We start from the raw sequence: 24,673 nt of genomic DNA, 5'->3' as shown, positions 1-24,673 counted from the left end.
TGCAAGTTGTTGTTAAAGACATTTAATAATCTGATCACCTCAATAGCCAAGCTGTCAGTATGGGTGGCTGGATTAGGGTGTAGGATCTGACTGACATTACTTTCTAATGGAGAGTATGATCTGGTAATGTATTGATCAATACAAGGAAGCCTGCAAATATTACCTTTGTCCTTCGGTTTTGACATTTTAATAAGAGGAAATGCACACACAAACAATTTTCCCAAGAGAACAGTTTTTGTGTTGAAACAGGGAGTTGATGATTGGTGATGTGTCTTGTGATAATTGGTGAACACCAAGTCTGGAAAACCACATGTACCCAAGCAAACCTAGAATGTTGCATGGCAATGTGGACTGTACAGAGTATAGGTGCCTTAGCCGCTTCCACAAAAAGACTTAATGGTGGCATACCTAATGTTAGTTTAGTTGGGCTAATTGACCTGACCTACAATGCTAAATACTATAATTTATGGGTGGTGCTTTAAGGCCTGCAAGAGTTCCTCCACCTTCTGATTGAAAATATGAATACAAACATATAATATCCAATATTATCAGACAGTGCAATGCTTTTGGGTACTCCCTCTACGACAACTTGCATTATATATCACCTTTCACATTGGGTAATGTCTCAAAGCACTTACAGAGATATTGCATCTTACCAGTAGCAGGGAGGGTGGATGAGAAGGGAAGTAACTCTTGGCATTGTCAAAGAGGTAGATTTTGATTTCTCTTAGAAATATCATTTATAATTGATTTCCATATCTAATTGTTGTCAGAATTTGATAGGATTTATGAATCTAACAATAAAAAAACTGGGTGTGAATTTGCTTAAAAACTGTATTGAGACTTAACATTTCCTTGCCTTTTTCAGACTTAAATTTGGAAACCGAAAGGCTTTCCATTTAGCTCTCAACAGATAAAAATTTCATGACCTTGTTTTACCTTGTATCTTTTGTGTTTGTTTCAGGCTTTGAAACATGAGTAACCAAAGTTTTGGCGCGTTGCCACAATCTAGTTTATCAGGTCTGATTGATCCAACTAGTTCTGCTTCGGACAGAAAACTTAGTAAATTTCGCAGGAGTACTGTTGGAATGTTAGCCATGCAGGAAACAATAAAGGAAAAACAGGTATTTCAGTCATTCATTTTTAATTCACCTCCTAATTACACAGTATCTTTTAGTTGCTTTAAAATTAATTATCCTACTTGTTGATGAAGGAACTGCGCAAGTTATTTTAAAAGATTTGTAGTATTGAAAATGCATTTGAAATCTTTAATTCTGTTCCAGGTATTAATTATAATTGATTTCCATCTCTAGCAAAGTTTTGGTCACAAAATGGATCATTTAAAAAAGTTTTCGTGGAAATAGCTTGTTTTTGTAACTTTTCTGTTATCTTCTAGTCATTTTCTTGTATCTATTATTCACCTGTTGATTTTTAAACCATTTATTTCTCAGAGATATGCAACAAAATAAATGATCAGAAATCCAGATTAGGTTAATACAGTATAAAGATCTAACAGTGAATGTGTTTAGTCATTGTTTGTAGAGAAATAGGAAAAATTACCTGGCTACCCAGAAGTCTATAATTCATTAATTCCTAAGTAAAGTATAGTATTTAATTTTGGACCCACAATTAGACTGCAGGTGCAAAAATGTGAATTTTTTTAATATAAAAAGCAGGGACATAAGCAGGGTATAACTCATTACTTGGTTCCTTAAAAAGCTTGTTTAAGGTGGGTGGATAATAAAACTAGATTTTGCATAAAAATAGCTTTTCTTTTTTATCATAACGTTATAATAATTTAACAGAGCATACAGAGAGCATATTCATTTTCTATATTTTCAGCTTGCTAGAGATGCAACAACAACAACAAAATGATGTTTATAGAGCGCCTTTCACGTCGGGAGGACGTCCCAAAGCGCTGAACAGTCAGGTGTCAGGGCCCGAGCATGGGGGAGAGGTGGTGTCGGGGTGAGGGAAGGCAGAGGTGGAAGGGCGACCAAAGGCACAGTCGAAGAGAAGGGTTTTGAGAGCAGCCTTGAAGGAGGCGAGGGAAGAAACGAGGCGAAGGGACCGTGGGATGGAGTTCCAGAGTGTGGGGGCAGAGAGGCTGAAAGCCCGGCCACCGATGGTGGGGTGGGTCGAGCGGGATACATGGAGCAGACCGGAGCCCGCTGAACGGAGGGAGTGAGCAGGTTGGTAGGGAGTCAGCAGTTCAGAGAGGTAGGAGGGGGTAAGGCCATGGATGGCCTTGAAAGTGAAGACGAGGATCTTGAACTCGATCCTCTGAGGGATGGGGAGCCAGTGGAGTCAGGCGAGGGTGCGAGTGATGGGGCCGCAGAGCTTGGATAATACATTTATTAAAGATAATAAATGTACGACCTTCCATTGATAACCATGCTCAAAATGTTTTGGGATATTAGATTATTTTCAGACTCCATTTTGTAGTCTACGCTATACACTGACCATACATATGTAACAAACTATGTCCTCAGACTGTGAACTCTTGCTCAGCTCGGGCACCTGCATGGACGGTATTAATGCTAGATGATTGAGTGACTTCTTAGGAAGAAGTCGTTCCATTCTAATTCACGGCTATTGTAATCATGAAGATTGAATTGTCGTTTTCACCTGAATTTTCCACAGAGACTCACAGAGTTGGAGAGTTTACAGTCTGCATCTGTGATACAAGTTCTTTTAACAAAGAGAATGACTGTTACAAGTGGAGATGTTACTTTATATAATAATATATATATTTTAGATTTTATTTTGACTCTTAGTACAGTTACAAATTCTTCAGTCTCCCATTTTCCAAACCAGATTCCCCAAGCAGTCTTCATGCCAGTCTCCTTTCTCCCTCTCTGTGCCAGTGCTCCCCTTTAGAGAGCTCCCCCTCTCAGACTCCAGCCCTGAAACCATGCAGAAGTGTGAAGGCCACCTGACACAAAGACAGGATATTGTTGAGAATCGGTATCTATTGCTGGAGTGCAGCCTGGGGCTTGGAGACCATTCACCGGATTTTCAGGTGGTGACCACCACCACCAACAACAACAACAAAATTACATTTGTATAGTGCCTTTCACATTGGGAGGATGTCCCAAGGTGCTGGACAATCAGTGTTTCGGACCAGAGCTGGGGGTCAGAATTGGGGAGGGTGGAGGGGATGAAGGAGGGTGACCGAAGGTACGATCGAAGAGGAGGATCTTGAGACGAGTCTTGAAGGAGGTAAGGGAGTCAGCTAGGCGGAGGGACTGACACAACAGTGGGATGGAGTTCGAGAGAGTGGGGGCAGAGTGGCTGAAGGCCTGATCGCCAATGGTGGGGCGGGCAAGTTGGGGTGTGAAGCAGGCCAGAGCACGCTGGGCGGAGGGAGTGGGTAGGTTGGTAGGGGGTTAGGAGGTTGCAGAGGTAGTGGGGAGCACAGCCATGGAGGGCTTTGAAGGTGAGGACCAGGATCTTGAACTGTATCCTCTGTATGATGGGAAGCCAGTGGAATCGTGCAAGGATCAGGGTGATAGGGTCGCACAGCCTGGTGTGTGAAAGGACATGGGCTGCAGAGTTCTGGATAATCTGCAGCCTATGGAGGGAGGAGTTGGGGAGGCCGACCAGCAGGGAGTTTGCAAAGTCGAGCCTGGATGTTATGAATGCGTGGATGAGGGTCTTGGCGGTCTGCGGTGTGAGACAGTGGAGGAGCCAGGTAATGTTGCGGATGTGGGGGTAAGACAGAGTGGGTTCATGGCACAGATGTGGGGTAGATAGGATAATTGAGGGTTAAACAAGCTGCCAAGGTTCCGGACAGCTCAATGAAGTGGAGTGTGCATCCTTGGATGGTGAAGGTGTCAGTGCTTGAAATGTGGAGGCGCTGACAGGAGCCAAGCAGGAGGGCCTCGGTCTTGTTGATGTTCAACTGTAGAAAGTTAGCAGTCTACCAGCACGTAATGTCAGACAGACATTCTGTCAGGACAGCAATGGTCCTGGAGTCAAGGCTGGAGGCAGAGATAGAGTTGGGGGTCATCTACATACATGTGGAAATCGACCCCATGTCTGTGGATGATGTCACCAAGAGGGCACATATAGATATTGAAGAGGAGGGGACCAAGGACAGAGCCCTGAGGAATGCCCCACGAGACGGTGTGGGGGCTAGAGGAGAAGAAATTTGTGGAGATGAAGTGGAGATGGTGTAAGAGGTAGGATCTGAACCATTCAAGGACAGAACCGTGAAGGTTGAGGTGAGAGGAGAGGCAGTGGATGAGAAGGCAGGGGGAGCCCTGGTCGCAGATGGACAAAATGTTATTCGTCACTTCGACCACAGCTGTTTCTGTGCTGTGGGCGGCACAGAAACACGATTAGAGATCTTTGTGAAGGGAGTGTTGGGACAGGAAGCAGCGAAGCTGGGAAACATTGACTCATTCCAGGACCTTGGAAAGGATAGGGAGGTTGGAGATGGGGCATTAACTTGAGAGCAGGGATGGTCCAGAGAGGGCTTTTTAAGGATAGGAGTGATGACGGCCGTTTTTAAAGAGGTGGGAACAGTGCCAGTGGAAAGGGAGAGGTTTATGATGTCTGTGAGTAGGTTGGGGAGGGTCAAGGAGGTTGAGCTGGGAGATAAGGAGAAGGTTAAGGGATGGGTTCAAGGGAGCAGATGGTCAGTTTCGTGTGGGTTATAGTGGTGGTGAGAGAGGAGTGGGAGACAAGTTTGAAGGTGCGGAGGGAGGGATGGGTGGAGGCCAGGGTATGATGGGGAGATGGGGAGGGGGTAGTAGATGGAAGAGCAGAGGCAGCTAAGCGGATTACCTCGACTTTGGTTTCGAGGAAGCCCAGCATCTCATCGCAGCTAGCATGGGGGAGGGGTGGTGTAGGGGGAGGGAAGGTGGAGAGGTGGGAGGGAGACCAAAGGCATGGTCGAAGAGAAGGGTCTTAAGGATGGGTGAGGGGTGAGAGAGTGGGTGGAGGAGCCGATGGAGAAGAAGAGCCTGGAGGTGTCATTGGCCTCCAAGATTGTCTTGGAGTAGAACGACAATTTAGCGGAGGTGAGGGTGGAGTGGTAAGTTTTGATGATGTCCAGCCAGATCTGCTGGTGGACTATTAAATTAGATTTGAGCCAGGTGCGTTCAGCGGCAGGCACCTGTGCCTTGAGGGAACGGGGTTGGCTGGTGTACCATGGTCCCTTCTGTGAGTAGGAGGCGGTTCGGGAAGTGAGGGGAGCAAGGGCTTCGAAAGTGGTGGACAGGGAGTTGAAAAGGTGAGTGACCGAGGAGGGTAAGTCATTGTGGGAGGAAGCCCAGAGGGGGAGGAGTTCAGATGACTCCAAAGGCAACAGAGTGGGAGTGGGGGGGATTCTTTTCCAGGGGCGGTAGGGGATGGACGTAGGTTGGGTGGCGGTAGGGAGAGGAATTGAGGAGTTAAGGGAATTAAGTAATGGTCCAAGATGGCTTTGTCGGTGATGGTGAGGTCCGAGATGCTGAGGCCCCGGGTAAGAGAGGAGAGAGGAGAAGTCAGCGGAGATGGAGAGGAGAGGTGAAGTGCAGGTTGAAGTCGCCTAGGATGAGGGAGTTCGTAGCAGAGGTTTGCAAAGGAATACCAAAGCCGAATAGGTAGAAGAAATCGGGAAAATTTGCAAAAGGATACTTTGTCATTCATGACTTTCACGATGATACAGCATTTCTACTTCAAGCTTTAAAAGGGCTTGGAACCTAAACCTGGAAAGCTGAATTGTCTAGTTTGTGATTTGGAAACAGTGATGCAGATATAAAATGATGAAGAAAAAATAGCACCTGTGCTACCTCTGCCTTTTCTAGTACCTGTGCTGAATATGTAAGAACAACTGAAGGCTTATGGCCTAGTGCCCAGGAGATGTAGGGAACCTGTCAAACATGAATAGCAGCATCCCAACAATCAGTACCTTCCTCTATTCAAGAGAACCCAGGGAATCTCAGCTCTGTGGAGAAATAACAGCCATGTGGATGAGATTAAAGCTGAAAATGATTTACCTAAGTACAGATCTTATCAATGTTTTTCCTTTCAATTCTTCAGTGTCATCCATTCAGAAGGATCATTGTATGCTGTGAATTGCTTTGAGATGTCTCAATGACGTGATAAGATGCCTCATCAAATGCAAGGATTATTATTAACAACAATAACAAAATTACATTTATAGAGTGCCTTTCACATCGGGAGGACATCCCAAAGCGTTGAACAGTCAGGTGTCAGGGCCCGAGCATGGGGGAGGGGTGGTGTAGAGGTGAGGGAAGGTAGGGAGGTGGGAGGGAGACCAAAGGCACGGTCGAAGAGAAGGGTCTTGAGACCGGCTTGAAGGAGGCAAAAGAGGAAGCGAAGGGACCGTGGGATGGAGTTCCAGAGTGTGGGGTCAGAGAGGCTGAAAGCCCGGCTACCGATGGTAGGACGGGTCGGGTGGGAGACATGGAGCAGGCCGGAGCCTGATAACGGAGGGAGCGGGCAGGTTGGTAGGGAGTCAGCAGGTCAGAGAGGTAGGAGGGGGCAAGGCCATGGATGGCCTTAAAGGTGAGGACGAGGATCTTGAACTCAATCCTCTGAGGGATGGGGAGCAAGTGGAGTTGGGCAAGAGTGGGAGTGAAGGGGTCACGGAGGCTGGTGCGTGAAAGTACACGAGCTGCAGAGTTTTGGATGATCTGCAACTTGTGAAGGGAAGAGTTGGGAAGGCCGATGAGAAGGGAGTTCCTGTAATCGAGCCTTGATGTGACAAATTCGTCGGTGAGGGTTTCGGCAGCCTGAGGGGTGAGGCAGTGGCGGAGTCTGGCAATGTTGCGGAGGTAGTGGTAGGCAGTGCCGGTCATGGCGCGGATGTGGGGGAGAAAGGACAGTTCAGGGTCAAACAAGGCACCCAGTCTGGCTTAGTGAGGTTGAGTGTGCAGCTGTGGAGGCTGATGCTGCCAGCGCTTGAGGTCCAGAGGCACTGGCGTGAGTCAATCAGGAGGACCTCAGTCTTGCTGACGTTGAGTTAGAGAAAGTTGTCCCTCGTCCAGGACTTGATGTCGGACAGGCAGTCGGTCAGGACGCCAGCAGTCCTGGAGTTGTGCGTGGAGGCAGAGAGGTAGAGTTGGGTGTCATCCGCATACGTGTGGAAATTTACCCCATGTCTGCGGATGATGTCACCAAGGGAGAGCATGTAGAGGGTGAAGAGGAGGGGACTGAGGACAGAGCCCTGAGGAACACCGCACGAGATGGTGCGGGGGCTGGAGGAAAAGCCGTTTGCCGCGACGAAGTGGAGGCGATATGAAAGGTAGGACCTGAACCAGTCAAGGTTGAGGTGGGAGGAGAGGCGGTGGAGGAAGATTGAGTGGTCCACTGTGTCAAAGGCTTAACGATCTTCCCCAGGGGCTCAACACTTAACCTCAAAGTTTTTCTTCGCTGCAAGAGGAGGCCTGGAATAAAGTAATCATTCTTACTCATTTGGAGTCCTGTTGCTCAGTGGTTAGAGCACTCGCCTCTCAAGCGAGAGACCTGGGTTTGATTCCCGGCAGGGCGAAACCTTTGGCAAGTTTCCTTACTCCACATGCCTAATGATAATCCCTCAAGAAAAAAANTAAAATTGATCACTTCAATCCACGACTGTTTGTGAGACACTGCTGTGCGTAATTGTCTGCCGCGTTTCGCCCACAAATATACAGTCAATTCACTTTACAGTACAGTCTGTGAAGTGCTTTGAGACGTCTTAAAGACGTGAAAAGAGTTATATCAAATGCAAGGACTATTATTACTCAAGAGTCTGATGATCATTGGAAAATGAAGCAAAACTTCTCCCAAGAAAACTTGAACTTCTATTAGAATAATAATCTTTGCCTATGATATAGCGTCTTATATCATCAAGAGTCTCACATGAAAAACCTCAAACTGTTACAGAGACATTTGGAAGATGTTAATGGTGTACCACAAGGATCTGTGTTGGGGCCTCTCTTTTCAGTGTATACAGTAAAACTTGCATAAGTCTTATCTTCATAAATCGGATAATTGCCCAAATCGTATGTGCATAACAGCATAACATGTAGGAGCAGGAGTAGGTCATTTGGCCCTTCGAGCCTGCCCCGCCATTCAATCATGATCTTCTAATCTAACTCCAGCTAATAACCTAACTCCGCCTTATCCCCATATCCCTTAATCCCTTTTGCAATAAGAAATCTATCTTTTTCAGTCTTGAATGTATTCAAGGACTGAGCGTCATGCATCTGAGTCCTTACTAAAGGACTCGGGTGCATGTACAGGTGCATGTATTCTTACTAACTCACATACATTGTTTTCTAATATTTATATAACCACATGCTAAATGTTTGTTTCATTTAAATGTGTTAATAATGACTCTTCCTTGTCAGATTATTTTGGGAGGAGCAGATTGTATGTTCATTGCTATCATAAAAAGCTTCCAGTAATTTATTTACATTCATAACTGTTTGCACATTAAATATTTCATTTGTTCAACATTTTCTTGACTTCTTCATATCGAAGTGGCATGGGGGAAGCCTTTTTGTTTCTCAGTATGTGCATGTCATGACATTGAGTATAAGGGCTCAAACATGAAGCTGGAGAAAGAGATTGAGGCCAACAATTGTTCTGAACTGTGCGTGATGCTGGCATCATAATAAGAGCGTTCCTATTATGATATCAGAGCCGTGATATTTGGCTGAACAAGTCTGTTGCTAAAGATCAAAAGGCAGTTGAGATACTTAGCTGATTGCCTCTCGAGCCTATCATTTTCTAAGCGCTCCTTACTTAAATTTATAATTGCGGAATTTTTTACCACACTTTTCTTTGTAAAATAAGAAATACATTTATACACAAACTCTGCTTATGTTTGCATACACAAATTTCAAACCCCCACCAAACTTATGTGATACCAGAAAATTGTCTTGAAAAAGTGTAATTGTCTTCATGCTGACTCCGACAACCAGGAGCCATGTCTTTTGGTTGTCTTTCAAATAGTAGCAGGACTAAGCTAATGAGGCACATTCAAGTAAATTAGTCAACACGTGCTTGTGGCGCTGTAACTTGTTTATATTTGGAGTGATGTCCAATTAGCTGCAAAGTGGCTGTTCCAATTAGTGCAGATAATCGACTACTGTGACAATTTCACATAAGAGAAAGTTGCAAAGTGCATTACAGAGATTGAGAGGGGGGAGGGGTGTGGTTGCTGAAAGCATAGTCAAAGGGATCGGGTGTTGAAAGTGGAGAGGAAGGGAGCTATGCAGAGTGATTTCAAAACAGTTTCAAAGAGCAAGAACAGGCTGGATTTGATGATGGGGGCAAGGGATATTAAGCGATATTAATTGGTGGAGTGGAGAGACTGTAATGAACTGCTATACAGTATTAACATAGAAGTGTCTTCATATGACACATGAAAGGATGATTACCTCATTTCTTTGACAAAGTGATGATGTAATCTGTGTCCATTATGCTTCTTGCTATTGGCAACTTGATCTCTTACTTCTGTGACATATTGAGGATTCTTTCTTTTAAGGATAGATAACTATCAAGATGGTTAGTAAATCTTAATAATAATAATCCTTGCATTTCCTTTATTTGTAACTTTTCAATGTCAAAACAATTACTTCCATGTTTTTATATCTGTTAGGCAAGGTATAGAGAATCGAGAGAGAGCAGAAAATTGAGCATTGACGCGATACATCAATATATTTTTGAAGTGTTGTCAAATAAACTGGAAATGAATCTTCACAATGTGGAAGAATTTGTTTTGGATGCTCTATCTGTAAGTAATATTTGATATGGCTGAATTTTTAAAACTTATTCTTTATCTCCAATCTGTTAAATCCTTTTCTTACACCTTCATAGGTCCCTGTGCAATATATCCTACACTGACAAAGAACAATAACTGTTTTTCCAGTTCCCCGGCTATCTATCCCTGCACTGATCCACATTGCTAACCAAAGGTGTAGATAAATGAACTATACTCGGATCACTGCTAATGTCCATTACTATATACTTATCAATAGTATTCTTAACTATTGATCTGCTATTAAATAATAGCAGCATATGTTGACTATTCCTCCAATTTTCACTTGTCACTTTTGGAATGAGAGTAACACCTCCCCTAAATAACCATGTTGATATTAGGATCTCACTGTACGAAGATTTAAATTATGGAAAGAAATGTTTTTCTACCCTCCCACGGTACAGTGGAGTCCTGTAGCGTGTTGCTTAGAATACTCATCTCGCAAGCAAGATATGGGGCAAGACAGGTATTTGGAGTTGAGGTACAGATCAGCCATGATCTGATAGAATGGGGAACAGACTCGAGGGGCTGAATGGCCTACTCCTGTTCCTATGTTACTATGTTCCTATTTACTAGATTTAAAATGTTACAATTCAAGGTGTATTTTCTTTATTACTATCAAAATATTTTGCAAAAAATATACTGCACAGAAATAGGCCACTCGGCCCAACCAGTACGTGCTGTTGTTTAAACTCCATATGAGTCTCCACCCATTCCTTACTCCCTTCAAAGAGTTCTTTCAAAGAGACATGATGGCCTCCTGTGCTGTAAGATTCTATGATTCTATTACGCTGTCATAAGCTGGTAGACATTCATTCAAGATTTTGAATGAATTATTGCTAGGTCGGTCAATGCTAATGTTTATCACTATTTAGACATTTACCATCCTGGCCATGTTTTTTTTCTTAAGCAACTTGAGTTTTATTTTATTTTGGAGACCAACTTGATAAAGTATAGTTTTACATAAAATATATACAAATGTGACTTACGAACCATTTCTGTTCATTAATGTACATTTTGTGACAGTTCAAACCTTTTGAGGATTTCGTTTCCAAAGGAGGTACCAAAGCACTAACTTTCTTTTACCAAGAAGCAGAACCACCATCAGTAGGTAAAAATATAGTTGAAGTTTAGGATTAAAATATTTTCTATAAATAATATGCTTCTTATGGAAAGAATATAGTTGCACTTTTTACATGTTACAAAGAAAGATATTCAGACCCGTCTTTGCCAATTTGATACTGATGCATTAAATTTCAATTACTAGGTGGAGGGAGCCAACAAAGCAGTATTTTTATGGACTCCCCATGATGTGACACAAATTTGCATTTTAGTCTCATTCTACATAGAAATTGTTCACATTCCTCAAAATATTCAGAGTAAAAAAATGAAAACATCTCTGTGTATGTTATTGCAAAATGTCTGGTCCAGGATTCACAAAAATAGTTCACAAGATTGGTTTGAATCAACTAGGCACTTTAGCTCATTTGATCTCATCCTCCCAGAATCCTCAGCCTTTGGTGAATTTACGCATATTCCTAAATGTTATAAAGAGATTTGCATCTATGCTCAGTGATGCCTCTTTCTCCATCCTCTTTATGATTTCAAATTGTTGATCAGAGAAAGTCTATGAATAACCTTTCATCTCATTTGAATTGCTCCTTGTACCACTGGCGAAAGTTGAGGTTGCAGGATCACCAACTGAACCTTATCTGGGCTAGTGAGTCACTTAATTTTCCCTGAAGTAGCAGTATGCCACTCTTCAACTGTCCTACCTTGTTGAGATTATCATTTTGTCTGTATTTAAGTTTGTCCTTTTCCTTTGAAGATTTCACATCATAGTGGAGTCCTGTAGCTCAGTGGTTAGAGCACTCGCTTTGCAAGCAAGAGACCTGAGTTCAATTCCAGGCAGGGCGAAACCTTGGGCAAGTTTCCTTACTCCACACAGAGCCTAATAATAATCCCTCCAAAAAAAACAACAATAATAAATTGGTCATTTTCAATCTACGACTATTTGTGGGACATTGCTGTGCGCAATTGGCTGCCGCGTTCGCCCCCAAATATCAGTCAATTCACTTTACGGTGTGTTCTGTGAAGCGCTTTGGGACGTCCTCCCGACGTGAAAAGCGCTATATCAAATTCAAGGATTATTATTATTATTATATTATAGTTTGGCAAACAATTATTTACAGTCCTTTTACTATTTCATTATCAAACGTATTGCATGTTATTACATACAATCTTTTTTAGCTTGATCTTTTGTAACAAATTGAATTTTCTTTATTGCTTTTCTTTAGTACTCCAAACATGGTCAGCTACAAGAATATGCTGAAGGGTTTGTGGTGTACTGACACTGACCTCTCCAAACTCACACTAGTGTGATTGTATGTTTGTAGAAGCATTCCTCAAGAATGCGTTTCGCAGTGAAACAAACGAACACTGTGACAGGAGCCAGTGAATGATTAAAAACACAAAATTAAAAGTAGTACTAATTGTAAGAATGTGTGGATACCATGTTGGACATGAGATCCCACTTCCAAATGCTATTCAGTCCACATACAGATATTGGTGCCTGAACTGATGCCTGAACTGTTGCTTTTTATATAGGGACCATTGGTGAATCAGCTGTGGGCAGGAGGCCCTACATCACTGATCGTTAAATGAAAGTTGACACCAAAGTTTACAGTTGGTTAGAAATATTTTGCTAATAAAATTCACAGACCTTAGTTACGTGAGTTTATAAGAAACATCTTAAACTTAGAGACAAGGGCTGTAAATTTACCAACCTTCAGAGTACACTAGAATATGTAAAACTGGTTTGTTGATTGTTTTCAGAGAGTGGCCGAACAATTTCTGGTATTACTAAAGGGGCCAAAATTCCAAGACTATTTTTGACCAATTTATTAGAAACCAGTCTGGAGGGTATGTGCTTGTTCTTCGTCCGATACAGAAATGACGTGGCTATTACAATAAGAAATGTTCATGAGGTAAGTAGTGATATAAGTGATATCAAAAAATAGAAAGAACATGTACCTACATCAGGTTAGATACAAGAGAAAAAATCTTTCTAAACTGCTCCATCAAAATTTTTTGGGTCAATATGGGATGATCACAAGGAGTGTAAATCTCCTTCACTTCCCCTCTAATTATAGTATCAGAATTTTTTTTACAGCAAAAGGTGCTTATTATACCAGCTCCCCCGCTGGAGCCATCTACTCCTTCACCCACAGTAATATTTTCAAGTATATTGTATATACTTGAATTCCTTTTTTTTAAATGTTATTGATTCAGTTTCAAAATGCATTGGGAATAAATAATATCACATATTAACATCCTGCTTCCTTTTCCTTCATCCCTTCCCAAAGAAAAGACTACTGATGCACAAACCATGCACATTTTTGTGCAAATTTGTTTCAAATTGATGGCAGGGTTGTATCAATGTATACTCACTTTGAAACTGAATTAAGATTGTCTTCAACTAGAATTTTACAGACAGTAGAGAGGGAAATTTTCAATCTGTCTACATTCAGACTAGTAATAGAATTGAAAAGATGGTGTGCTGACCATATTTTTGTTTAATATTAAATATTAACATTCAAAATGTATGCATTGTTGCATTACTGAGATTAAATCGTAATAGAGTACTACAGAAATTCTTTTGCAAGTTGCAAATTTGATAAAAGGTTCATAGTGCCTAAAGTACCACCTCTTTCTTCATTCCGCCATCTCCCCCCGCCACCCCCTCCATCAAGAGTGGCTTGGACTACTCTTGTGAGTAGTACAGTGCTACTGGCCTGAGTAGAAAGATCATGGAAAAAGGCCTGATCGTGCCTTTGAGATGATAGGAATTTAGGAACAGGAAATGCTATTTCACCATTTCAAGTCACTACTTATTCACCTGTCCTAATCCTGCTTCTTTGCCTTCTTGATGTGTCATTTAGTAATAATTCTACTTCTCCGGAAGCTCTCTGTCTCCTTTTTGAATCCTTCAGTTTATTTCTCATCTTTAACTTCCTGCAGTTGTGCATTCCTGAATCATATCTTTCTCTGTGAGAGAAATTCTTACTTTACCTGTTCCTTCATTTTAAGGTTATGTTCTCTAGTAAATGATTGATCCATTGGGGAAAATGTTGCACTCTTATTTTGTTGTTTTTTCTCATAATCTTGAACCTCAAATAAAACACTCCTTAGCCTCAGCTCCAGAGAATACCTACTCAGCCTCTTCCTGTAGTTTAGACCCTCACCTGTAGTATTAGCCTTGTGAATTGTGTTGCATTCTCTCCAAAGCACTTGTTTAACCAACCATTGTGCCTGTTTGCAGGAAGCACTCTTCTGTATCATAGATGCTAATGAGGGAATATTGACTGGCACTGAAAATTTGTTGGAGAAGATTTTCTTACCAGCTATTTCTATTTCGGAAAACTGGGGAGCACTTAATCGATCTGTACATGGGGAAAAGGAGAAGAAGGACTTCAAAGATTCCATTAGCAGATATATCTCCTTCTTACACAGTAAGGATAACTTCAACTACTTGCATTTATATAGCGCCCTTCACACGGGGTGGCGTCCAGGAGCTCTTGAATTGTAATTAAACTAAAATTAATTATATCTTTATGGAATGCAGGGATTATTATGTTGTAACTAATTTTGTTCTATTTTTACTGTCTACTTCAGTGTATTGTTGGTTTTGTAGGTCTTGCTGCTATATTTTGCAGAAAAATGAGCTTATACTTTATTTTTGAGAAGAATATGTGACAGCATTTTTTTTAAATAAAGAAGCATTCCTAGGTGATTTTTTCCATTGGAGTTTGAACAATCCACATTGTCTATTGTTGTAAAACTTTTTTTTTCTGTTCAGGTGCGAATTCAAGTCTTCACAAGGCTGTATTGCTTACACAAACAAAAGACATTGATCTTTCCAAGCTACGGTCTTTTGAACAAGTAACGGCTGCGTCATCTAACCCTGAAACAATTCTTCAGCTTGAGAATGTACTTATGGTCTGGTACAAACAACTAGAACAGGTCTGTGAATCAAAGAATGTATCATTTGATGATTATGTTAATTAATTAACATTGCAAAAAATAATAAATGTAACATGATTTGTTTTTTAGTTTCATCCCATGTTGTGGTCCCTTGTGGCTGACATACCAATGAGTAGAATAATCTTTTCTTTCATAATTTTGAACACTTATTACATCTGCTTTTAATTTTCTCAGTTCCAGAGAATACAGCAAAAGGGATTTAACTTCTTCTTAATAGTTATATCCTCTCATCTTTGTGTCAGCCTGGCTCGGTTAGTAGCACTCTTGCTTCTGAGTCACAAGGTTGTGGGTTCAAGTTGCATGTTGGGACTTGGAATTCAAACTGTCTAAGGTGACATTCCAGTGCAGTGCTGGGGATGTGCTGCATTGCTGGAAGCGCTGCCCTCCAGATAAGATGTTAAATTGAGGCTTTGTCTGCCTGTTCAGGTGGATGCTCAAGACACCATGGCACTATTTGAAAAGAGAAGGAAGTTTCTCCCGGTGTCCTGGCCAACAATCCCCCAAATTAAAGAACAATTGGTCATTCACCTCATGGCTATTTGTGGGATATTGCTGTGCACAACTTGGCTGCCACATTCATCCACAAAATACACAGTCATTGCACTTTACAGTACATTCTGTGAAGCGCTTTGGGATGTCTTCCTGATGTAGAAGGTGCTGTACCAAATATAAGGATCATTGTTATCCGTGAATATATGTGGAACTTTACCAAACAACTTTGGAAAATCCACTGGTTCGCCATCATCTACTGAATTAGTTACCTTTTAAAAAATCAACTATTTGTTGATCAAGATTTGTCTTATTACTGTGGGGATGACCCCTTTGTTGATGTATAAAACATTAAATGTAAACAGAAATGGTGTAAATCTGTTTTGCTTTGTTTGGGGCAGGTACTGGCACAGAGTGATCAGGTGAGAAAGGAGGCAGAAAATTCAGGTCCACTTACTGAACTTGAACATTGGAAGTGCATGTCTGCTAGATTCAACTCTATCATAGAACAGCTGAAAGGATCAAGCTGCAAATCAGTGTTGAATGTGCTATCTTCAAACCACTCCAAAATATTAAAGGTAAAGTCCTTAACAAACTCAAGATTAAGATCAACATAATCTGTAGTTTATAAATACATTTCACGCAAACTATTTAAGTGGCTATTTTAAAGGTCACGTTTGCTCCATATTTTGATGAAATTTGGTTTGAATCTATGCATATTGATCCTCCTTGTTTGTCAATGTTATCTTTTAAGTGCAGGATAATGAAAGATTTATTTCAGTTTCAGGAGGAGCATATGGATTAGGTAAACTAATGAAGCTTTCCCATTTTGGTGTAGATGTGGCGGGAGTTGGATGGTCGAATCACTGATGCAGCCAATGAAGCAAAGGACAATGTGAAGTTCCTACAGGCACTGGAGAAAGTCTGTCAGCCACTTTATAATTCTGATCCAGTAAGTCAGTATAAGATCTCCAAAGTCGTGTTGAGTTACTGGGAGCAGGGAATCATCCCATTCAGCTCCTGTTAACTCTGCAAGCCTAATGAGATTAGTGTCCTTGCCTCTACTAACTTTCCTAACCTGTTCTAGTTGTTTACCTGTTCCAATTGTTGACTACTATCTGCGTAAAGAAAAACTTCTTGGTATCGGTCTTGAAATTTCCTTAACAACTCTAACTTTTATCCTTGTGTTCTGTCTGCATAAAGAAAACCTTTCTGGTATATGTCCTGAAAATTACCCGTAACAAATCTAAGCTATATCCTCTTGCTCTCTGTCTTGATACATCTTAAACTATTGGTCTGGGTTTACTTTTTCAATCCCATTTAAAATTTGGTCCCGGCTGAGTCACCTCTCAAGATCTTCACTGTTCTTTTTGCTGTTTCTGTAAATCAAATGTAAGGATTATTATTAATTATTGCTGAGAAGCCAGGGATAAAACTAAAATCTGAGGTCAGTAAAACTCTTATGCTGCTGAAAGGGGTGGTAATCTGTCTATAATCTATTTTCAAAGTACTAGAAAATAGAAGAAAAAACACCAAAACATTTTTTTATATGACGTACAATATTTTTGCTTGAAGAGCTGCCTCCTGACTCTGTATGTGACAGGTTATGGGCAGAAGCAACTTTGAGCAAGGATTAGACAAGCTAGGGAGAGAAGATGACTCAGCTGGGACCTCATAGAGCTGTACAGAATTGTAATTGGGATTGAAGAAGTAAACCCAGGCCAGTAGTTTAAGATGTATCAAGACAGTAGAGCACAAGGACATAGTTTCGAGCTGTTAAACGCAATTTCAGGACAGATACCAGGAAGTTTTTCTTCATAAAGAGGGCAATCAATGACTGGATTAGGTTGCTGGGAAAGTTAGTAGAGGCAAGGGCACTAGACTCATTTAAAAAGCAGCTTGATGTGGTGATGAGTGTTCTGGAGGAATGAGATTGGATGGGCCGAAGGGCTTTCTTCATTCAGACCAATTTTTTTTTGATCAGCCGGATGTCTGGCACATGCAGAAACCTATCACCAGGCTAAATAGTATCCAAACCAAGCTGAGATTTCCATGCATCCCACCTACACGTGGAAATCCTAGAGATAGATTGGTGGAATGGAATGCGCACTCTCTCCCTGGACGGATGCATTCTGCTTACCTAATTCTGGAAAGTATTTGGTGCAGGTTGGCAAGTGCCAAGGCTTGGTGACCCTAGAGTGTGCGTTGGTGTGCTGCTGAAACCGCTTGCCATTGATAATGCTGTCTGGAAAGCTTTCCCGATGCTTGTTCCTACCCATTAGGACTTTGGCCTGCAGGGTTAACAGGAGCTGCGTGGGATCACTCCCACTCCCATCCAGTGACTAGTCTACCCTTCCAAGTCCTGCCGATGAGCCAGGCTGGCTGTGTTGTCATCAGCAGTGCCCTGGAATACTGTGGACCCACCTGACTCCGGAACCGGACTACTGAGACCACCACAGAGAGCTGACTTGATTCTGACACTCCAGTTGCCAGGCATGTCACCTTGGAGCCAGTTCAGCTCCAAGGAGACCCCGCTCACCTCCCCCTGCCTAAGGAGGATGGACCGATCTTATGATTGTGTGAACATACTCCCAGAACAGCTGTGGTGTTAACTAGCGAGAATGTTGATCCAGAGCTGCTTGACCCAGAAAAGCTAGTTCCTGGGTTTACAGCAATATTTAGCCACTTCCGTAATTGGGGGTGGGGAGGTTCTATAGCTCCCTAAATACAAGAGTTGCTCTGACACCTCCCCATAATATGTCATGGATATCCTAATCCAGTTTTTGGGTTGAGCTGCATGGTCAGAAGTGCTGTCTTTCAGATCATATGTTAAACCAAAGTGCAAAATCCTACAGATGCTGGAAATCTGAAAACAAAACAAAATGTTCTGACAAAGGGTCGTGGACCCGAAACATTGATTCACTTTCCGTTCTCCATAGATGCTGCCTGACCTGCTGAGTGTTCCCAGCGACTTCTGTTTTTATTGTTAAACCAAAGTGTTGTCTGTCTGTTAGTATGTTAAAGATCCCATGGCACTATTAGAAAAGAGACAGGAGTTTCAGTGTCCTTGCCATCGATACTCCAGATAACATTGGTCATTCACTTCATGGTTGTTTGTGGGACATTACTGTGTGCAAATTGGCTTCTGTGTTCACCTACAAAATACACAGGCACTACATTCTACAATAAATTATATGAAGGGGTTTTGCAGTTATAAGGTTCTATAACAAATTTAAGGAACATTATTATATGATTTTTGTCTCATCTATAAATAATGCCATTTTTAGGTAACAATGACAAAAGGAGTTCCAAATTTGATAAATGCAATTCAGATGATCCACAATGTTTCACGATATTACAACACCTCAGAGCAGATGACATCCCTCTTTATTAAGGTATGTATCGTAATTGAACATGGTTCATTTTCAAATCCATCTGAGTGTTGATCTGACTGCTATGTGTTATGTTTTGTTAACTATTAGGTCACAAACCAAATGGTTACAGCATGCAAGGCGTACATCACTGATAACGGCAACACCCGTGTATGGGACCAAGATTCTGAAATTGCTATCAAAAAGATGCAGGTAAATGAATTGTAGCAGTGTTCATTTTGGTTTTGGAGGATGATTTTATAATAGGACCAGCAATTTGTTTTTAAGAACAGAATCCCATATTCCTTCCTTTAACACAGTTACTTACAGGAAGCCTCATTTCACATTGTATCACACATTATGTAATAATAATCCTTACATAACCCTCTCTTGGAACCATGCCCTTTTTTCTTTTATGTAGTCTTCCATTCAATAATTTTATGAAAATGATTTGAGAAATGTTTCTTAGTTCAGAATCCCTGGCTGTTTGCCCATTTAAATGGCAGCGAGTCTTCGCATTTAATAGAGTGCCTTATCACATTGGAAGGACATCTTAAAATGCTTCACAGGATACAGTTGAAATGGATTGACTGTATTTGTGAGCAAACGCGGCAGCACAGTTGCGCATAGCAGTGTTCCACAAACAGCCATGGAGTGAGTGACCAATTTTATTTGGGGGATTGTTTTCCGGGACACCAGGAGAGAGAAACTTGGTGGGACATTGCTGTGTGTAATTATGCTTTTGGTTTGCAAAAACACAATCAATCCATCAACCCCCTTTACAGTATATCTTGTAAAGTGCTTTTGAGATGGGCTTCCTATCTGATAAGGCGCTATACCAACTGCAAGGATATGAGTTTCCAGGCTTGCAGTCAAAGGGTTTCCTTCAGCTGTTTTCAAGTAGGCTGGTCAAGCAGCAGGAAGTTTGCCAATCTTTGCAATGGCAAGCTTCATGATTTTAGCTGATTAAAATCCAGCAATAACCAATACACATTCTGTCTGGCTCTTGCCCGCCTGCATCTAATATCTATGAATTAGGTAAGCAGGGTAAATCCCTCTGGGAAGAGTGAGCACCCCTTTGCAGACCAAGGAAAATTTCCATGTGTATGTTGCATGCATATGTCGAATTCTCATTTAGATTTGTATATTTGTAAGCATGGTGATGGATTTCCACATGTTTCACTTGGCGAACAAAAATAAAACTATTACAAAATGTTATTTGTATAGGGCCTTTCACATCGGGAGGACGTCCTAAGGCGCTGGACAGTCAGGGATTTGGACCATCAGTTTATTAAACCTTTAATCCTGCTCTCACAATATCCTTTCATAACTCTTATATTCAATATGTCTTTCTTGTTTAAACATCTTTATTAATTCTGCCTCTACATCTGTCTGGGGTAGAACATTCCACAACTTCACAATCTTCTTTGTAAAGAAAAGCTTCCTTACGTCAGTTTTAACTGTTTTGGTTGTGACTTACATTTACTCACAGTGGCATGTGAGAAATGCTTCAGTACAAAAAAGCTTTACAAATTAAGTAAAGTTGGATGTATTAATTTCATGGATTAATAAAAAGATATAGTATTTTGATTGTTCTGTTATCTTTTATTTCAGGAATGTATAAATTTGTTGGGGGAGTATCGCAAATATTTCCAGAACACAAAGAAACTGTCAGTTGAGACAGTGAGAGATCATCCATTTGATGTATCAGAAATGTACATTTTTGGTAAACTTGAAGTTTTCTGCAAGAGACTGGGAAAGGTAAGTGTAGGATAAAGTTCAATGCTTTTAATATTTATGTGACTAATGCATTTATACTTGCACCGTACATTAACAAATCCAGCCAACCTAATCTGCTCAGTTGAATTAATGTAAAAAAATGCATGTGAACAAAAGTTGACAATTAAGTAATGCCCAAAAACTAGTACCTGAAAAAGTTCACGGTAAAGTATTGATCAATCTTAGAATTAATATGGAGAATTAGATATGTGGCAGTGATCTATCTGCTAGGGACCGTACAGCCCTCTGGCCTCAATATTGATTTCAATAATTTCAGACCATAACAGCTCACCTCCCCCCTCCCTCTTCTGTAACTATTACATCATCTGGGTCCCAGACACTCCTTTTCTCTCTCTGGTCTCCGTTTTGTTGCAATTCTGCCCTTTGTTATACATTAACACCTCTTTAACCCATCATCCCCTGCCCTCTACCCTATTTTCTCCTTTGTCTTCCTTGCCCTGCCTCCTACCTCTCTGTTAGTCCTTAAAAGCCTCTTCCTCCCAACATGCTCCAGTTCTGACGAAGGGTCGTGGACGCGAAACGTTGACTCACTTTCCTTTCTCCATAGATGCTGCCTGGCCTGCTGAGTCTTCCCAGCTACTTCTGTTTTTGAATTAGATATGTGGTTTTATCCTAAATTTTATACACAATATGTAAATATGTAAAGAAAGAAGTGTTATTTTTATCCACTAAATGTACTATTAGAAATAAAGTATAGTTTTGTGCAAGAGGGTTTTAATCCCACCTATCCCTCGCCTGTGGTCACCTCCCCCTTCCCACTCTTGCCTCACGTAATGTCCCGACACCGTCATTGTAAAATACTCCAAGACATTATCCTATGTGAAGGGTGCTGTATAAATGCAAATTTTTGTAAAGTTTTGAATAATTGGGGTATAACTGATTTCATTTTTTGGAAAATTAATCTCTTGCTTTAAAATTGTAATGTACAGTGAAACTTTGACATCATGAATTGATATAATAAAAGTCCTTTTATAAAGAAGTCTTTAACACTGTAAAATAGTGTATTGATTTGACTACAAATAATAATAGCTTACATTTATGGAGCTGCCAGTGCATAAGTAAATGTTTTGAAGAGTTTGGCAAAATATTTATCAGTTTGTTTAGAGAAGGGAATATAAACCAGGATAACCAAGAGAAGGACTCCTTATTTCTTTGAACTAACAACAGCAAACCAGTGCCTTTATATGGCTGCCGTCTTTCGCCTACAAATATACAGTCAATTCACTTCACAGTATATTCTGTGAAGCTCTTTGAGACATCTTGAAGACGTGAAAAGCGCTATGTCAAATGCAAGGATTATTATTATATCATATTCACATGAATCCAAAGGCAAATGGAACCTAAATTAGTAATACATTTAAAAAGGACTGATGTTCTGGGAATAACAAAAACTTGTGTATACTGTAAAATTTATTTTGTAGGCAATGTTGCTATTGACAAATGTCTTAAATTTTTTTAATCATATTTATGTGTTTCTCAACTTAAAGTGACAAGCAGCACTGTTTTTTTGCAAATAGAGTCTTGGGTTTTATGCCCAGTTGGTTCAATAAGGTAGACACAAATACTTATTTTAGAGTCCTTAACAAATGATCTTAAATAATAATGCTAAGAATAATATTTGTATTTGCCTTTTATATTGGGAGGACGTCTCAAAGCACTTCATGGAAATTACTGTAAAATTTAGTGACTGTATTTGTAGGTGAAATCTAAAATAGCCATTAGGAGATCTAGAAGAGAGTTTAGGAGGAACTTTATTCAGAGGGTTGTGAGAATATAAAACTCACAACCAGAGACAGTGGTTGAAGCAGAAATCATTGATGCAGGAAACTTGATTCATACATGTGAGAGAAGGGATAAAGGGGTATGCGAAGGAGATCAGCAAAAGAGATTAGGATGAGTGGAGGCTCTTGTGGAGGATAAGCACGGACTAGATGGGCTGAAAGGCGTGTTTTGGTGCTGTACAGTCTGCTTCTAAGGCTCAAGTGATTGAGGGGAAACAAAGAAATAAAAACAGTTCCATTTGATATAGTGACTATAATGTTGAACATATCAAAGCATTTCATAAGGTTTCTGTAAAATGCAGGGATGCATCAACTATTTTGCATTCAATAAAGTCCCACAACCAGCCATGAAGTGAATAATCAATTTTATCTGGATTGTTGGCCAGGATATTGGGAGAAACTATCTTTTCAAGTGCTCTGGGTGCTACCCTGCATGAGGGGCTATATAAATGCAAGTTGTTGTTGTTTTCTGTTCGTATGTGGAAAATAACAATTCTTTCAAATCTTCACTGAGCAGTATATTTAGATTTTGCAATTCTGTACTTTTACCAAAGAGCTTCAACCTGATTTAAGAGGAAAGTTGTCAATTATTTAATAAAATAAGCAACTTAAACATTTTAGTAAAGTATATCTAAAGTTCTCATTGTTTAATTTGATTTTTAGATTTCAGAAATGGTTAAAATAGTGAATACATTTTCTGCATTGAAGAATTCCACAATTGAAGGAATAGAGATGCTGGCATTCAGGTTTCAGAATATCTATACAAATCTAAAAAAGAAGAATTATGACATGCTTGATCCACGGAAGAAAGAATTCAATACAGATTACGCTGAATTTACAAAACAAGTCTATGACTTAGAGGTAAAAGCAAATCAGTGAGAAAATTTTCCATTTTTTGGGTGGAAGCTAATTCGGTTGAATTTAATCTTCCCTTTTTTTCTGCTAAATGGCTTTTGATTGCCTCCTGCACCTATTCAGTGTCCAACAATCCCTGATGTGAATACATTTGTGTGAGAACAATTTTAGGCTCTGCTGTGATGGTTTTTCAAGGTTGAATACATGAGGCATTGTACTGGAGGTTCACAACTCGTGTAAATACATCTATCATGACTTACTAATTTCTAGAGAAGAGTGTGATTAAGAAAAACATAGATTGAAAGATAATAGAGTTTTCAATTGAATAGGAATCACAAAAGAGATTTGGATAGAGAAAGCCCTTCAGCCCATTTGATCTCATCCTTCCAGAATACCCACACTACCATCCAACCATTGGAGCATCAAGTTTTTTTTTTAATTGAGTCCAGTCTCCTGGCCTCAATCACCCTTCCTAGTAACCTTTCCCGGTTTTCATTGCCAGTCTGGGTAAAGCAATAGATAATTGCCTGAAGCCTGTAAATGTCATAACTGTGTAAAAATAAACATAATAATAATAATCCATGATTTGATACAGCATAGTGAATATAACTAAAATAATTCTCTTTCATTTGAATATTTTAGAACATGCTTGATGACTTCATGAATAATCGTTTTGTTAAAATTATTTCTTCACAACATGCTTTGCAACTATTGAAGAGGTAGGTATAAATTGAGAGACTATTAAGCTCCAGAAACGGTTAGCTCTTTTCAGGTTACGTGCTGGGGCTAAATTTTCCATTGCCACATAGATGTCAAGGCCTTGTACAATATTAGAGAAGATATTTGTGCTTGTGTATGTAAACTTTTTTTATAGCAGGGCTGAGTGTTGTGTCTCTCAAAGACAGGATTCACTAAATAATATTAAGCCAAACATTAAACATCTTCACCCTCGTGCAGGTGACAAAAGAAGATTGTGGAGTCCTGTAGCTCAGTGGTTAGAGCACTCGCTTTGCAAGCAAGAGACCCGAGTTCAATTCCAGGCAGGGCGAAACCTTGGGCAAGTTTCCTTACTCCACACGCCTAATAATCCTTCCAAAAAAACAAAACAATGATAAATTAGTAATTTTCAATCCATGACTGTTTGTGGGACATTGCTGTGCGCAATTGGCTGCCGCGTTCGTCCACAAATATACAGTCAATTCACTTTACAGTATGTTCTGTGAAGCGCTTTGGGACGTTTAGAAGACGTGAAAAGCGCTATATCAAATGCAAGGATTATTATCATTAAGATAGATATTGATGTCCTGGTGGATATACAGTATATGTAACTGTCTAATCTGTTCTCGTGGATATATTTGTAACTGGAGAAGATTGTGTCTGAAGAAGTAACATTGCCTATTGGTATAATTATTAATTATAATTTATTAATCCTTGAATGTCAAAAAGATCTTTTCTGTACATGCAGTTAAAATTTTAACATGCCGTTTGGAAAGTCAGCAGTATCAAAATATAGAGAAAAGTTATTCTTGGGTCAATTGGGTCACCAAGCACCACCTGCAGGTCAAAGGAGTTAC

General features: G+C 40.4%; 1 protein-coding gene across 1 annotated transcript in view; it reads left to right on the top strand.

The window, feature by feature from the left end:
* The window catches only part of LOC103181707 (dynein axonemal heavy chain 8), a 164,015-nt gene that overhangs the window by 2,845 nt on the left and 136,497 nt on the right, over nt 1-24,673 (top strand). The window contains exons 3-15 of the mRNA XM_007898364.2: nt 965-1,124; nt 9,602-9,736; nt 10,787-10,871; nt 12,596-12,747; nt 14,082-14,271; nt 14,619-14,782; nt 15,694-15,870; nt 16,131-16,244; nt 18,580-18,687; nt 18,775-18,876; nt 20,278-20,424; nt 22,908-23,105; nt 23,742-23,818. Of these exons, the coding sequence (XP_007896555.1) occupies nt 975-1,124; nt 9,602-9,736; nt 10,787-10,871; nt 12,596-12,747; nt 14,082-14,271; nt 14,619-14,782; nt 15,694-15,870; nt 16,131-16,244; nt 18,580-18,687; nt 18,775-18,876; nt 20,278-20,424; nt 22,908-23,105; nt 23,742-23,818 (1,799 nt within the window). The 5' untranslated portion in view covers nt 965-974. The remainder of the gene's footprint in view (nt 1-964; nt 1,125-9,601; nt 9,737-10,786; nt 10,872-12,595; nt 12,748-14,081; nt 14,272-14,618; nt 14,783-15,693; nt 15,871-16,130; nt 16,245-18,579; nt 18,688-18,774; nt 18,877-20,277; nt 20,425-22,907; nt 23,106-23,741; nt 23,819-24,673) is intronic.

This window comes from Callorhinchus milii, unplaced genomic scaffold (assembly GCF_018977255.1).
Source record: "Callorhinchus milii isolate IMCB2004 unplaced genomic scaffold, IMCB_Cmil_1.0 Scaffold3, whole genome shotgun sequence".
Classification (NCBI taxonomy): domain Eukaryota; kingdom Metazoa; phylum Chordata; class Chondrichthyes; order Chimaeriformes; family Callorhinchidae; genus Callorhinchus; species Callorhinchus milii.
This window is presented reverse-complemented; position numbering and strand designations above follow the sequence as displayed.